Source organism: Haliotis rubra, unplaced genomic scaffold, assembly GCF_003918875.1.
Source record: "Haliotis rubra isolate DU_JTF1 unplaced genomic scaffold, ASM391887v1 Scf1265, whole genome shotgun sequence".
Lineage (NCBI taxonomy): Eukaryota > Metazoa > Mollusca > Gastropoda > Lepetellida > Haliotidae > Haliotis > Haliotis rubra.
The window spans coordinates 51,454-69,359 of NW_025765187.1; the positions used below are offsets into that span (position 1 = coordinate 51,454).

The following is a 17,906-nucleotide window of genomic DNA, read 5'->3' on the forward strand; positions in this document are numbered from 1 at the left end:
TCAAACACAATAGCACTGGACAGAAGGAAGAAAATCACAAGGGTTAAAGCATCTAGACTGGACAGTTAAAGTGAAAGGGGTTAACACTAGCAGTCACTGTCCATCACTTGCAGCCTTAACCCTTTAACACTTGCTACAAGTGCAATGGTTTTAATGTCAAACATGTAATACCAGTCAGCAGCAGAAGGGTTAAGGTGGTGACGACACAAGTTCAGCATCAAAGAGCTTCAACATTTTCAGGATTTCAATAAAATACCTATTGTCATCTCAGCAGAAACATTAGAAAGACAATCCAGGATTTTCAAGGAGGAACAGAACTTGTAAATTATACTTTTAGTTTAGTCATAAGAACTTCCTATTTTCCAATTTTACATTCGCTGGAATGATTGTAGGTACACTTCACATGATTAAAAAAAAGTAAAATATTTTGTTTGGTCATAAGCGTCCATTACAGAATAAGGTATTTTCAAAAGAAGGGTTTAAACCTCTAGACCCCGACAATTGAATAAAGTATTCCTACCAGGTGGAGTCTGGTCATTTGGCTCTGTTGAGGATCGATATCAGGAACAGGAATGAATACAAAACTAGTTCCCCATCGAAAGAAATTTTAAGTTGGAACTTAGTTCTGTATAGCCTTAATATGGTTTAGCTCCCTCTTGCAATTTCTGTCAGGTCCAGGGTGCTGGTGATGACAATCCTACCAAATAGTAGTCATCTATTCCTTCATCCATCATTCCAATTAGAAATGTATGGATCTGAATGTCTGCTATTTTCTATGACACCTGCTTAATGTGAGGGAAGATATTGCTGAAATATCATCACTATTATCTCCTATATAAATTTTGAAACCATCAGCTGCTGTTCTGGGTCCTTAAAATCAGTACATTATATGCAAAGGTGCAATACTGACTTCAACGTGTCTACAGTAAACCCCTAGAATTTGGTTCAGACTCTCCCACGAAAACATCTCAAGAATCCATTTTGAAAATATAGGGTTGAAAGAATTCATGAATATGACAAAGCCAGTGCAAAGTTCAAAAGTCCATCACAATTTGGAATTCATTGGAAATATATTACAGTTTCCCTTGCTAAGTGATACAGACAAACACAAAACCAATTGCCTTGTCTTGGGCCTGGTGATCTATGTACAGTTAACCATTCAATTGTAACAAGCCATTGTCTCTCAGTAATGTCTACAGTCTCAATCTTGTCTTTGGGACTTTAATACATACATTTTTTCATATTAGCCTACAGATATTCCATCAAAATTTCAGGGTACAATTTCTTTCTGGACCAACACTTAAGGGCCTTCCTAAATTTTGATGGCTTGCAGTAACAGTAATGATTTTCACTCTGCTGCAAACTGGATTGTAGATTAGTTTTAAGACGTGAGAATATTCCATATATTATTTTCATAATACTGTGGGTTCCCCTGCATCTTAGTTTTTTCATGAAAAATGGCAGAAAATCTTTCAACAACACTAATGCCATATTATCTTCAGTTAAATCAGTTCAAAAATTTAACATTCAAGAAATATTAAGAATTTGAATGATTTTATCAACATGCAAAAAGGAAATAAGTCACTTCACATACAATTACATGCTAATTTTCATTTAATCATATAGAACGTTAACAATTAAACTTCATTCACGCCAGATTTTCAAGACTGCATTACCCTAGCCAGAACATCACTACCATGATCCATGTCAAAGTTCACTTGCTAGTCTACAGAAATGCTATAAAACATACAAAGGGTATCACATTCCATCACGGTGTCCAAGGTAATTATAAGAAGAATTATGCAATAAAATGGACCATAGTATGTTGGTAACAATTCATTAACATCGGAATAATCAGTAACAATGAGGAAACAATATAGAAACAAGGAAACAAAACCATTTCACACATGGGACATCTTGGTGTCAACATTTGCATTCAAGTTGCTGAGATGAATCGAAGACTTGCGACTGATGGACGGAAACTGACGTGACGTGACGCTGTCAGTGTCAGTGCCCGATTTCATCAAGTGCTTGTCACTCTTCTACAGGTGACTCAGCCTGACTAGTTCACTTCCACTCAAACAGGTAATAAAATAACTAATTCTATTACTAACCCAGCCAGAAATTGATGATTATGCAAATCTAACATCAAAACTTGAGAAAGTTTCTATATAAACATAACATGAATTTTCAACATTTCAATATATTATCTGCACAATAAAATAAATAAATCTTGCTGCATGGTTTAATGCACTAAACAACAAACAACAACATATTCACAGTTTAACAGTTTTACTCGTAAGTACTCCTTAGGTCATTCCTTTTTAAAAGTTGTATTTTTTCAAAGCTGTATGGTTGATCTTGGACACATATTTAGTAAAAAAACAATTTTAAGAAATACCTGAAATGAATAATTATTATTTGTGGAATTCCTTTGGCTGGACCGAAACACTGAATATATCAATGAAATCACATAAATGAAATTTCTTACAAGCACATAAATAATGACCACATCAACTGTATTCCACACACTTTCAAGGATTGTCAAAATACCCAACAATAAATCGCTTTTATGTCACATAATAAATACAAATACTTTTAAACTGGACTGCCAAAGTATCACCTTTATCTTGGAATGTTTGAATTCCACAGAGGATGCTCAAGATCTTACACATAATAATAATTCAAAATTCTTTTTTATGATATAGTGGCCCACATGTTTTTCAAGGGCACTTTCCCTGTCTCACATGGAACTAACGAAGTTGAGATTACAATCGAAAGCAGTATATGAAATAAAATCTTGACCAAAACCAACAAAATAGTTAAATAAAGGATATTTTGATGTGAAAATTAACTGAGATAACATATCAACATTGCACCCATATAACATTATGTCTCATCACAAGCAATATTTGATAGTACCATGAGGATTCAAACCTAGAACCTGAGTGATCAAACTAACAATGGTTTAAATATAAGCCAATATTTGATACCACTTTTATCATTTGAAACCTCGTTCCAAAACAGTTTCAGACATTACTAATTTCAAAACGATGTCATTGTTCTCAATGGCAATATTTATAAAACAAAGATCAACAAAAATTAAATATGAAACGAAATCCTCTAATTTAATTTGATAGGATACAAATATATTAAAAACCTATACCCTGGTTTCCCACTTGATACTGACATCTCAACTGATCCATGTGGCCTTTACTAATCCAGTTAAACATATTAAACCACCCAAAACAACACAAGAAATCTCAGCATCGATTTCTAAACATGAAAAACCAAAATGATCATTATTCACTGATTTGTTAGCAGGCAAATCAAATAAAGGAAGGAATTATCAATAATTAGCGTATTAATCCACAAATGTCCACATGTTATTTCATCAGCAGTGCTTTATTGTCAATTTGCTATACTGTAGTTTAAGTCTGAAAAGCTGCTACACTGTACATCCTGTTAGCCCTGTACTATAGCAAAGCTACGATCTAATACTGAAGCGAGCCCTGAGTTAACAAGTAACATACACACACATACCCCTGCAGAGGACTCCACACCTGTAAATAATTTCCCAGAAGCCTCCCTCGCTATCAAACTGTAATTCCTTTTACATAATAAACAATATTTCCCTCACTTTCTATGAAGATGGTAAGAATATTTTAATTCAGCACAACAGTAGAGCTGCAACTATTCACCCAGACCTCGATTCGATTCGATTTTTCGATATTGGATCCTCGATTCGATCATTTTTATTCAATTCTTCATACAAGTAAAACATCAGATTTCATTTAACTCTCAGAGTCAGCATTTTTAGCATGAAATGCATCATCAACTAACAATAATTTTCATTGGATAATTAGCCCGGCGTTGGCCAATCACGTTTGCCTTATTTCAGCCGAAACTGCTGGAGTCAAAATTTCGGTCTGGCTGTGTGGAAATAATTTAAATAGGTATTCAAATATCGAATCGAAATAGTGATAATGGTTATTGAAGATCGAAACTAAGGTGCCAGATTCCATTTTGATGAATCGAACTGAATCGTTGCAGCCCTACACAACAGTGTCAACAGGTCAGTGATTTCAGTTGCTTTTTCCATTCAGTACAAATTTACTTTATATGTTTTTGAAACAATTTCTTGACTTGTATTTTTGAAGTATCATAAATGCTTGTGTAAATAAACATCTACATTTTTCTTTTTTCAAAAATTAGCACATTTTCTTCTTGTATTATCTTTTTCTCGGTACTGAAATTTTATGGCCGCTACATAAAATGAATCAACGAAAGTCCAGCTCCTCCTGAATTTCACACAATTTCTATTAAAAGCAGACTTTTACCATGAAAAAATACAAAAATGATTGACTGCCTGATATATATATTCATCTCACATGAGAAATTATAAAACAAATATCATAGCCTAGCAATATTTTATGTTTGAATATAAACTCCGTAAAGCATTAAGTGTAAATCACCTCAGAGGTTCTTAAGAGTCAAATGGCTATATTACATGATATCCAAAGAGACTCCACAACACCCCACCAATGTCAACAGTCACGCACAATCCTAGACAACTGGTATATGCAAACTGAAACTAAATGAAACTGAAAGTAAAAATAACAAATATTTCAAGCCCTAATTTCTACATCCCAAACAAAAACACTTCCTAACTTACCAACTACTATCTACATTAACCCTGAAATACAGTGCAAGTTTGTGAGTGAGTGAGTTTAGTTTTACAGCTTTTAGCAATATTCCACCAATATCACGGCAGGGGACACCAGAAATGGGCTTCACACATTGTACCCATGTTGGGAATCGAACCCGGTCTTCAGGGTGACGAGCCAATGCTTTAACCACTAGGCAACCCCAATCACCAGCTGTGCAAGTTTGTATTACTCCCTAGACAAATATATATTCAAAGGTAAACAATTAAGTAGTTTCAGAGATATAGCCAATTTATTTTTTCACAAAACAAATCAACACTCCTGGATTGCCATGTTTGCCCTACAAGCATATAAACGCTAGAAAATACTCCTAAAGTGACTATGTTAATCCGTGTTGATGGACCATCATCCTCAACGATCAAGGGATAGGTAACTTCACTCTTCCAAACTTACCCTTGGGCCATTAAAGAGATGGTTGATGAATAGTAACAATAGTCTGACATCAGTTGCTTATCAGTGAGTGAAACCATTTCAATTTTTTAAGCTAATTTAACAGTACAAAGGATTATATTTGTACCATCAGTGCTACATGTAAATAAGGCCAGACACATTTTAAACTTGTCTTCTGAATCCATTCCCAAAATTGAATTGGAAAAGTAACCCTAAACAAAGTAGAGTTATTTTATTCCAACCAGAATTGAGTTGGGTTAAAACACCAACATTTACTATCACTATCAAAGTTTAATCATTTCAAGTACAATTAAAACTGAAAACTTTCTCCCCAAAACAGCTTGGATGAAACCCTGTTAGTTTGTGTCTCTCGTCCTCTTTACGATTTGGAGGAAATATTATTATAGTCTGACCTGATCGGTGTACTCCACCTTGAGAGGGCAAATGGCTGCTTGACTCTATTCCTTCAGTACTGCCCTATGGGTCAGATGCTGGAATGTGAGTTCAGTGGTCAACCCAGGAATGAACCATCTTTGGAAATTAAGGTCAGGTTTTGTAAATATTCATACATTCAGATAATGTAAACTTACTTTCTAGGAAGGAAAAATAAGTTGACATCAGCACTCTGATTCCAATACATTGAACTCTGACAAAGTTCATTCTAAAACAACACCATCTTCTGACATACAGACCAGAATCTCACAGACCCCACGCATATAGAATGTCAAAAGTATTGCGAGAAAAACATGACAGAGAAAGATGAAAATTTATGTCATCCAAGGGTGATCCGCTTCCTCAGTGAATGGAATGTCTTCCACAAAAAGAATTTACAAAACTAGAAGCATCTATATACAACATAAATAATTTAAATCAGCTCCTTATGTCACTGCTGTACATGTGGCAAATTATACATATTTAAATAGAGAACAGTGTTCTCCTGCCAAGGTCATGGCCACCTGGGTCACTGTGACCCAGGTCTTGGCAATGTAGGTCATCGCGACCTTCCTCTCCTTACCAATATTGCACTGTTGTGTTCACCCTTCACCTTAGAACAACCAAACACCAGGATTTCTAGGACAATATAGGATGATGGATGCAAATGAGCACACAACCAATTCATGTAATACAACACAGTAGAGTTACTTCCCTTGCAAGGGTGACAGTAATAATACTACGCTTCACACCTACCATTGCACTGAGGATGCAAACCGAGATAGAAATATAGTATTATAAAAGTAAACTTACATATGGTACATAGTTTATATCTGTGTTGATTAGGGAATGGAATAAATAAGTCAAAATAGGTCAGCAAGGTGTAACGATCAATCACAGAGTGCCGATTCGTGGTCTCAACATACTCCAACCAGAACAGGACTGACGAGTGTGAAGTGTTGAGCAGCACTGGTCCCAGATCTGAGAGGTATTTTTTCACAGACAGAAAGCCTGCAAAACATGCCATCATGCTACTCCAAGCTTATCAACACATGCAGCTCTCCCAATCGTATCTCAATCGCTTGCCAATCACTAATCAATGATTGCATGAGGAACGCCCTGTATCTCCCGTGATCTTCCACTGCCACAGCGCACGACTTTGGCAATGTGGCATAAGTGTGCTTGACTGCAGCCTACTTAATTAATGTGCGGGTACCACAGTGCCTGTTTCCATGGTAACATGGTGCAGTATCCACAGTAACAATCTCTAGCCGGGTTGGCGGGTGCGTGTGGGCAAGGTCTGTGTCACGCTGTCTAGAACTGGTACCACTTCTTGTCCTTGTATCTGCTCATGATCTGGTGTGCTGCTTGAGCGAAACTCTCTGCCTGGGACAACATTTGGGCTGACTTGTCGTCCAGTTCGCCAATCTTCTCACCTCTCTCCACCAAAGCCTGTACAGACAAATATTCCAGTGCAATAATAGTCATTGTCATTGGGATCTAGAGGATGTCCTGTTACGATTCATTCACGTATTCAGTAAATAAAACCGTATCTCTTCATGAATATAATTCATTGTATGTGATCACTGGAACTGAACATTGACAAATATGTTTAAGAGAGTGTTTTCACTTCAAACTAGTTTATTGCTGAGTGAGACACGCAAAATGAAATATTTCCAAGCCATGCAGTAGAGTAACTTGTGTGAAACCCTCACGGCATAGTCATTAGGCTTTAAGCAGCAGAGTTCGTGATGTATTGTATTTTGTGTGTGCTTAATAGCAAATATCACTTAAATGTTTCAACCTAAGCAACTGCATGACATGTTTGTTATTGTAATTCCTAGATATTAACCACAAAGTATTCGTTAATAAATATTCGCAGTCGTTACTATACATTAAAGTAGAAACATATCATATCAGCCTCATAGTGTATTCATTGCAGCTCTAGTATCTGAACCCAGGAATCCTGATTTTTCAGAATGGAGAAAAATCTAAACTGAGTGCGATTACTTCTATTCAGAACAAGAAGACATGGTCATCTATATTCCCCCGCCAGAATGTTCTGTTCCTATTTTGACAACTATTCATTCTTCCTAAAAATAGCAATACATAAGATGTTAAATGAGAAATTCTGTTCCCATTGGGAAAATGTGCATTAAGTCAAGAAAGCGTGTGACAAGCTGTAACCACGGTTTCGTTCGAACTCCTAGGTATTCATGTCCTGAAAACACCCACCAAATTTGGTTTCCCTATCTATAACGTTTTTTGAGAAAATCTGTCCCCATCATCTCACACTGACGGATGGATCAATGGATGGACGGAGCTCGAACCTACAAACATTCGGAATCAGTGACAGATGTGGGAAACATATTATTTAGAAATCCCATATCTGACTGGTTAAAGTAACCATGCCTTATGTCCAGCCTTTCCAGGATCTTGACAGAGGTTTTAAATCTGAGTACTAGAACTGATTTTAACGAGATTGCCTAAAGTGTATAGGGGACCAGTCAATTATAATATGGGGTTGGATGAAAGGAAATCGGGGAAGGGTCACTAAAACATATATAGTATAGTACTATAGAAAAGCTGACCTCATAGATAAGCTCGACCCTTAACTTGACCCTTAAAATCAGTGTAAAATAGTATGTTTCGATGCATAAGCCTCACACCCCATGATTGGGTCCTAATCACGGCAAACTCAGACCACAGACAACTGGCTGTTACTGATAACTACAATTTCGGTCTTCATTATTCAAAGAAATCACAATCATATTTAGGGAGAGTAATGAAAAATAGACAAAAAATGCTCATGAATTTTGTCTTTCGAGAGAGGGTAATGAATACAAAGGACTTTCATAACTAAATACATAATGCTCTTTCATTTTGTTTTTTGAAGGAGGGTCATGCCAGCATCATACAAGAACTCAGGAAGGATAATCCCAAAAATGACAAGGGAAGTGTCTTTACTTTCCAGCAGCTCAGAGCTACAAACACCTCTGACCACTTCTAATAAATGACCGGTCCTTGGTTCAGACTCACCATCCTGGCCCGAAAGCAATCTCTCCCGATAGCTTACCGCTCTGTGCCTGCAGGTGCTGTAGCCCACCTCAGGGACATGCTTAGCTAAACCCTTCGATGCCTTCCCACTGTTCTCCCGACTGAAACACAAACAAGGTGCAGGTATTATCTCTCCATGGTTTGACTTACGTTGGCAACAAATGTCATCAGTTTTTAAGCTGCTACAACTACTACTACTACTACTACTACTACTACTACTACTACTACTACTACTACTACTAAAATCCTTGAATCTACAGATCAACAAGCATAAGGTACAGGTGACCTATTCTATCCTGGAATCTGCAAAGAACATAAGTAAGTGAGTGAGTTGGGTTGTACGCTGCTCTTAGCAATATTCCAGCAATATCACAGCAGGGACACCAGAAATGGGTTTCACACACTGTACCCATGTGGGGAATAGAACCCGGGACGAAGGAACGCTTTAACCAGTAGGCTACCCCACCTCCCCCCAAAGAACATGAAGCACTAGGAATCCCTATGTAGGAATCCCTATGTAGGAATCCACAATGTATTGGGGGCCTTCTTTGCCCTGGAATCCCTTCAGCACAACAAGCACGAGGTCCTGAGGTCACATTCTGCCCCTGGACTCCCATCAACAAGCATGTACTGGGGGCCCATTCTGCCCCTGGACTCCATCAACAAGCATGTACTGGGGGCCCATTCTGCCCCTGGACTCCATCAACAAGCATGTACTGGGGGCCCATTCTGCCCTGGACTCCATCAACAAACATGTACTGGGACCCATTCTGCCCTGGACTCCATCAACAAGCATGTACTGGGGGCCCATTCTGCCCCTGGACTCCATCAACAAGCATGTACTGGGGGCCCATTCTGCCCTGGACTCCATCAACAAGCATGTACTGGGGGCCCATTCTGCCCTGGACTCCATCAACAAACATGTACTGGGGACCCATTCTGCCCTGGACTCCATCAACAAGCATGTACTGGGACCCATTCTGCCCTGGACTCCATCAACAAACATGTACTGGGGACCCATTCTGCCCTGGACTCCATCAACAAACATGTACTGGGGACCCATTCTGCCCTGGACTCCATCAACAAACATGTACTGGGGACCCATTCTGCCCTGGACTCCATCAACAAGCATGTACTGGGGACCCATTCTGCCCTGGACTCCATCAACAAGCATGTACCATGGGGGACCCATTCTGCCCTGGACTCCATCAACAAGCATGTACTGGGGCCCATTCTGCCCTGGACTCCATCAACAAGCATGTACCGGGGACCCATTCTGCCCTGGACTCCATCAACAAGCATGTACTGGGGGCCCATTCTGCCCTGGACTCCATCAACAAGCATGTACCGGGGACCCATTCTGTCCTGGACTCCATCAACAAACATGTACAGGGGGCCCATTCCGCAGTGGAATCCCAACAGACATATAAGTTAGTTATAAGTATATAGATAAACCTACATAGCTCCTCCCTGTCCAGTGTTGAGGGCCCTCCACTGAACAGGTTCTTGAAGAAGCCCTGCTTTGGTGCATCAGGAGTGTCACAGGCCAGGAACAAGTCCCCAAGCATGTCATTTAATGTTTCACTGAAAGCAGAATCACACATTCAGGTCAGGGAAGTTCAACAACATTGATATCATCGTAAGGCCAGACCAATTTTATTTCTTGTTTTATGGATCCGCCGGTTGTATTTTTTCAAGAATATGAAAAAAAATATAAATTAATTTTCCCTGCTCAAAAAATACAATCCCAATGTTAATGTGATATAAGTGAAATACTCTTGAAATCAGTGAGAAACCTAAACTCACTCAATTTTCTTTTCGTTGTTATGAACAAACCAAACTCATGTGGGCTTTTGCTTTCACTGGTGATTTTTTATTTATTTATTTTCACTCCTGCCTTTAGGTTTACTGAAGACAAAAATCCATAAAAAAAGAAATAAAATTGGTCTGGCCTAAAAATTGATTCACATTTTTCTTTCTCATGTTACAAATTAAACAAGCATACTGTGCTTTTGATGTACAACCGTGTTTGCAGTTACCTTAGCAGAGATGCCAACCCCAAAGTATTGCACACAGTGCCTTCAAGGATCAAAATTAGTAGTTTGACCATAAAATTCGTAGTCAACTAAATACTTAAAATCATGATGGATTCTGAGAAAGATAATATGACACTAATCAAGAGTGAAGCTTTGATTTCACATACCTCCCAACAGCAGATTTCCAAATTATCAGCATTATGTTTCATCTTGTCGTCTCTTTTTGTCGAAAATGTATATAATCGATTTTAAAATATATGTTTTGTCAATATATCCGAATTTGAATGAATTTTCTTCTAGACAGTCTAGTGCAATCGTATTGGCATAGTTCGAGGCTAAAATTCGTAGTGACTACGATAAAATCGTAGAGGTTGGTATCTCTGCCTTAGTGACCTTGCTCTAAATTGCTATCACAGTATGTTGACTTGACCAATCCTAACAGGAACTCAAGGAATAAGGCTGAGGGGCAAGATGGGAACTCAAAACTGATGTTTTATACGTACATTGTCAAGCTACTCGAAACAGCTATTTTACAGATTTCAAATGAAAGGTCCAAAAACATGTATTGGACTGTCTGGATAGGAAAACTAGCAACTGAAAACATTCACTCCATTCCACACCATCTGCATACAATAACACAGTGTGCAAAGCCTGGCAACCCTGACCAATTTGTTGCCTTCTACGACCACGAATGCCAAGTGTGCTACATCACCTGTACCTAGCAGTGTACTAACTTTTCAGAGCATACAGACATCATCAATAGATTCTTTGTCTGATCAGGAATGGCCATTTCATGTCCTAGGATTTTGTAAAAAAAACAACCCAATAAATTTTGTCCCAGAAAATGCTTTCAAAAACATTAAGATTCAGACAGATGAGAAAAAGCATGTCTGTCATAAAAATTAATTCTTGAAAGCTGCTCATTAAAAGCTAAAAAGTATCTGGTTTTGCAAATGCAGCTGAAAAAGTAACTAGTATCCATGCAACACCCCAGCTGTTAGTCGCCTCTTATGATTATTTGTTGTTTAACGTCACATTCACCAATATTCCAGCTACATGACGGTGGTCTGTAAATAATCGAGTGTGGACCAGACGTCCAACAGCATGAGCATCGATCTACGCAATTGGGATATGATGACATGTATCAACCAAGTCAGCGAGTCTGACCACCTAATCCATTAGTCACCTCTTATGACAAGCATTGGTAGCTGAAGACCAATTCTAACCCAGATCTTCATGGGTGCACCTCTTACAACAAGCATGGGTAGCTGACGACCAATTCTAACCCAGATCTTCATGGGTGCACCTCTTATGACAAGCGTGGGTAGCTGAAGACCAATTCTAACCCAGATCTTCATGGGTGCACCTCTTACGACAAGCATGGGTAGCTGAAGACCAATTCTAACCCAGGGCCTAGATTTTCGAAGCTCTCTTAGCGCTACGATAGTCGTAAGTGCCATACATTAACATTAACTTACGACTTTCTTAGCGCTAAGAGAGCTTTGAAAATCTAGGCCAAGATCTTTATGGGTGCACCTCTTATGACAAACATGGGTTGCTCAATACCAAATCTTCATTTGAACTGGAGTGTTACCTAATATCAGCAGAATAGGTTATTTTCTGAACCTCCGTCGGGGAACACAGATACAAGGCATGACCACTGTTGCTAAAACAGAATGTTCGGGCTACCCTGAAAGCAAACAAATAAACATTAGAACCACATGGTAAGACCGATAGCTTTACAAATGAGGATGTGCATCACATGTCTTTGCAACGCATGTTAAATCAGATTACTGATGTCACAGGTTTGGAGATAAAAGTGTGTTAAAGTATAGACGGAACAATGGAACAATGAAAGGTACACAGTAGTGGATTGTAAACAATGGATCAATGAAAGATGGACAGTAGTGGATTGTAAACAATGGAACAATTAAAGGTGCACAGTAGTGGATTGTAAACAATGGACCAATTAAAGGTGCACAGTAGTGGATTGTAAACAATGGAACAATTAAAGGTGCACAGTAGTGGATTGTAAACAATGGAACAATGAAAGGTGGACAATGAAAGTGGAGTAGTGGTAAACAATGGACCAATTAAAGGTGCACAGTAGTGGATTGTAAACAGTGGAACAATGAAAGGTGGACAGTAGTGGATTGTAAACAATGGACCAATGAAAGGTGCACAGTAGTGGATTGTAAACAGTGGAACAATGAAAGGTGGGCAGTAGTGGATTGTAAACAATGGACCAATGAAAGGTGGACAGTAGTGGATTGTAAACAATGGACCAATTAAAGGTGCACAGTAGTGGATTGTAAACAATGGACCAATTAAAGGTGCACAGTAGTGGATTGTAAACAGTGGAACAATGAAAGGAACAGTGCACAGTAGTGAATTGTAAACAATGGACCAATGAAAGGTGTACAGTAGTGGGTTGTAAACAATGGACCAATGAAAGGTGCACAGTAGTGGATTGTAAACAATGGATTATAAACAATGGACCAATAAAAGATGCACAGTAGTGGATTGTAAACAATGGACCAATGAAAGGTGCACAGTAGTGGATTGTAAACAATGGACCAATGAAAGGTGGACAGTAGTGAATTGTAAACAAGTGGACCAATGAAAGGTGGACAGTAGTGGATGGTAAACAATGGACCAATGAAAGGTGGACAGTAGTGGATTGTAAACAGTGGACCAATGAAAGGTGGATTATAAACAATGGACAGTAGTAGTGATTGTAAACAATGGACCAATGAAAGGTGGACAGTAGTGGATTGTAAACAATGGACCAATGAAAGGTGGACAGTAGTGGATTGTAAACAGTGGACCAATGAAAGGTGCACAGTAGTGGATTGTAAACAATGGATCAATGAAAGGTGCACAGTAGTGGATTGTAAACAATGGACCAATGAAAGGTGCACAGTAGTGGATTGCAAACAATGGACCAATGAAAGGTGGAGTTCATGCCCTGGGTCAGTGAAGGGAACACAGTAGAGGTTATGAGCAAGATGTACCTGTAGTCCGTGAGGGGCAGGAAGTCCACATCTAGGATTGGCTTCAGACTTGGGAGACTGAAGGCCATAATATGACCATTTGCTACATAACACATCAGGCACACGCTATCTGTAACAGCATAAAACACAATGTATACAGTACAATTAACACATTAGTATGTCACCTGTCGTAACTCTATAGTTGATCATAGGCTTACAAATGTTGTAACGTTTTGTGGATTGGGACCCAGAATTTGAAGCAGATATTATCTAGCCACTACAGTTGTAAATGCTACTTTCTAGACAACTGATTTGAGCATAGTGTGAAAATACACAAAGCCTACCTCTAATGGCCACCACTTCAGCTCGCACAACAAAAGAAGTCTCTGTGATTTTCACTTTGTAAGCACATGTTTGTGATGGAAGGGACATAACTCTTCCCTGCTTTTCAGAACAGATGATGACAAACTGGCGATCGCTCATCTCTGTTGATGATGTTGGAGATATTCGTGGTTTATTTGATAATGACATTTGCCCTGCAAACATAAATACATTCGATTAATTTGCCTGAAAATTCCAAAGATTGTTTGATGAATGTCAATCAAAAGCATCAATCAAAACGGCAAAACTTAGACCCAGCAATACTCTAGCAATATCATGGCAGCGGATACCAGGAATGGGCTTTACGCATTTGCCCATTTGGGGAATCAAACCCACGTCTTCAGTGTGAGTCAGTGAGCCCGACCACCTGATCCCCATTACAACAAGCATGGGCTGCTGAAGTCCAATTCTAACCCAGATATTCACGGGTGAGTAGTTGCTCACATGTCATCATTCACCTTGGGTATTGACAGTTTCGTATGGACGCGGGTTTCTCATGAACCCCCAAATATTTTCATTCCTGAGGTCCATTCTGTTGTGTAACGTAAACCAGACAGTAGACGTTTTTAAGCGATCTTAGTGCTAAGGTGACTGTAACTCCCATACCTTAACAGAGACTTAAGGTAGTCTTAGCGCTAAGGTGACTGTAACTCCCATACCTTAACAGAGACTTAAGGTAGTCTTAGCGCTAAGGTGACTGTAACTCCCATACCTTAACAGAGACTTAAGGTAGTCTTAGCACTAAGGTGACTGTAACTCCCATACCTTAACAGAGACTTAAGGTAGTCTTAGCGCTAAGGTTGTTTTGTACTACAGCACCCTGATCTTTACATCATAGTAACAGCTTAACTTTGTGAGTGAGTGAGTGAGTGGTTGAGTGAGTGAGTGAGTGAGTGAGTGTGAAATGGGCTTCACACATTGCATCCATGTGGGGAATCGAACCCGGGTCTTCAGCGTGACAAGCGAACACTTTAACCACTAGGCTACTCCAACACCCCTGCTTATATCTGGGAGGAATTTTGAAAATATCACCAGTCAAAGACAAAATCGCTTTGTTCAAACCAACAAGTCGGCATTAACAGACCATGGCTCATAATCATGGATTCGAACCCACAACCATCGGATCATGAGAAACAAAGCCAACTGCGGTACTTTAGACCATTGTGCCCCTGTTCCTCCCCAACAAAACAGCATGACAGTTTCTATAAACTAAAAGACACAGCAACATCGGTTACTTTGTATGCCAATATTACTATTTTTGAGAGCCTTCTCGTTGCTTTCTCGGTTCTCTCTCTGGGGTGACTCTTTCCAAGTCTCGGACACTGATGGTATCAACACACCATTACAGTCCAGAAACGACATCGCTAATATTGCTCCTTTCAAGCGGAAGATTGTCCCTGAAACGATCAAATGAGATAAATTATTGTGATGCTACAAAACTAAACAAATACAAGAGGAAACAAATAAAAGTGATTGTAAGAGGTAGTATCATCATCAATACTTTCTGGTTTGTTCTTCAATGTCTACCCCACAATATTCCAGCTGCATAGCATTAGTTTGTAAATAATCTCTTCTGGACCAAACACCCCAGTGATTAACATTAAAAGTAGTAATTTACAAAATTGGTATACAATCATTCATCAAGTCAGACCAACCCCTGGACTAGAGAGTCAGTATACACCACCCCAGACTAGAGAGTCAGTATACACCACCCCTAGACTAGAGAGTCAGTATACACCACCCCTAGACTAAGAGAGTCAGTATACACCACCTCAGACTAGAGAGTCAGTAACCACCACCTCAGACTAGAGAGTCAGTATGCCCCACCCTGAGACTTGATAGTCAGTATGTCCCACCCTAAGACTAGAGAGTCAGTATACACCCCCCCTAGACTAGAGAGTCAGTATACACCACCCCTAGACTAGAGAGTCACTATACACCACCCCTAGACTAGAGAGTCAGTATACACCACCCCTAGACTAGAGAGTCAGTATACACCACCCCTAGACTAGAGAGTCAGTATACACCACCCCTAGACTAGAGAGTCACTATACACCACCCCTAGACTAGAGAGTCACTATACACCACCCCAAGACTAGAGAGTCAGTATACACCACCCCAGACTAGAGTCAGTATACACCACACCTACAGACTAGAGAGTCAGTATACACCACCACCACCACCCCCAGACTAGAGAGTCAGTAACCACCACCCCTAGACTAGAGAGTCAGTATACACTATACACCACCTACTACACCACCCTAGACTAGACCATTACTATACATCCACCCCTAGACTAGACCGTCACTATACACCACCCCTAGACTAGACTGTCAGTATACACCACCCCTAGACTAGAGAGTCAGTATACACCACCCCCAGACTAGAGAGTCAGTATACACCACCCCTAGACTAGACTGTCAGTATACACCACCCCTAGACTAGAGACTGTCAGTATCCACCACCCCAGACTGAGAGTCAGTATACACCACCCCCAGACTAGACAGTCAGTATACACCACCCCTAGACTAGACTGTCAGTATACACCACCCCTAGACTAGACTGTCATACACCATACACCAGTCAGTATACACCACCCCTAGACTAGACTGTCAGTATACACAGTAACACCACCCCAGCCCTAGACTAGACTAGAGAGTCAGTATACACCAGCCCTAGACTAGAGAGTCAGTATACACCACCCCTAGACAGACTGTCAGTATACACCACCCTGTCAGTATACACCACCCCCAGACTAGAGAGTCAGTATGGACCTACCACTGGGAGACACAATGACTGGTTGTGTGAGCCTCTGTTCCCCTGTGGGAGGCAGATTCAACACTATCACAATGACTGAGCCCAGGCTTGTTCCCACCCACAGGCATGGGCATGTGAAGTTGTCTGCAAGAAACATATATATGCAAAACAAAACGTGAAACACAACCACTTTATTGCTGTAAAGCAGGACTCAGAGCAAGTCACTTTATGACTCAAAGAGTGAGTGAGTTTAATTTTATGCCACCTTTAGCAATATAATGGCGGGGACACCAGAAATGGGCTTCACATATTGTACCCATATGGGCAATCGAACCCGGGTCTTTGGCGTGATGTGCGAACGCTTTAACTACTAGGCTACCCCAGCGCTCCTATGACTCAAAGGAATCTTGAACATGATTTAATCTTAAATTTTTTAAAGAAGAGGTTTTTAAAAACAAAGACACATTTATTGAATAATGTGTACAAAAACAGAGACTTTTTTAAATGAATGAAGCTTTAGATTAATTTTCTTTCACATAGATAACATCAAAATCACCAGCAATTACAAATATTACTCTTGAATAATCAGGAGCATAAGAGCTGCAGAACCACAAGTAATTGTTGACAATTAAGATTCAAAATGATAATCACTTCCATGCTTTCAAACAATCATAAAATTTGAATTAAACCAACAAAAAACACCAAGCTTTTGACATGTATGTCAAATAAAATATTAGCTTATAATCACTCAAGCACCATGAAACTGGAAATAACAAAATTGTGAATCTTCATCCCTTCACTCTATAGTGGCACCTCAAAGGGTTGTCAGCAATTAAGGTGAGTGAGTGAGTTTGGTTTTACGCCGCTTTTAGCAATATTCCAGCAATATCACGGCAGGGGACAACAAAATGGGCTTCACACATTGTTCCCATGTTGGGAATCGAACCTGGGCCTGCTTTAACAACTAGTTCTACACTGGACACCACACAGGGGTATGGTCTACTGGGCACCTGCTCTTCCCAAGCCTCCATAATAGGCGTCTATACCTGTGAGTACCAGGGACACATTCTCAGCTGGATTCCATATATGTGGCCAAACTTGATGGCCTGGGGGCATGGAGATCTATTTCACAC

At 39.7% G+C, this 17,906-nt stretch overlaps 1 protein-coding gene across 11 annotated transcripts in view; it reads right to left on the bottom strand.

Moving 5' to 3' along the window:
* Positions 1-2,275: 2,275 nt before the first annotated feature.
* The window catches only part of LOC124266561 (syntaxin-binding protein 5-like), a 149,234-nt gene continuing 133,603 nt past the window's right edge, over positions 2,276-17,906 (bottom strand). For 9 of the 11 annotated variants that reach the window (XM_046701370.1, XM_046701374.1, XM_046701368.1 and 6 more), the window contains 8 exons: positions 16,795-16,917; positions 15,252-15,413; positions 13,980-14,171; positions 13,657-13,765; positions 12,237-12,332; positions 10,066-10,190; positions 8,589-8,707; positions 2,276-7,001 (listed from right to left, as the gene is read on the bottom strand). In XM_046701370.1, the coding sequence (XP_046557326.1) occupies positions 8,673-8,707; positions 10,066-10,190; positions 12,237-12,332; positions 13,657-13,765; positions 13,980-14,171; positions 15,252-15,413; positions 16,795-16,917 (842 nt within the window). In that variant the 3' untranslated portion in view covers positions 2,276-7,001; positions 8,589-8,672. The remainder of the gene's footprint in view (positions 7,002-8,588; positions 8,708-10,065; positions 10,191-12,236; positions 12,333-13,656; positions 13,766-13,979; positions 14,172-15,251; positions 15,414-16,794; positions 16,918-17,906) is intronic. The other 2 variants (XM_046701373.1, XM_046701372.1) reach the window with 1 other exon arrangement.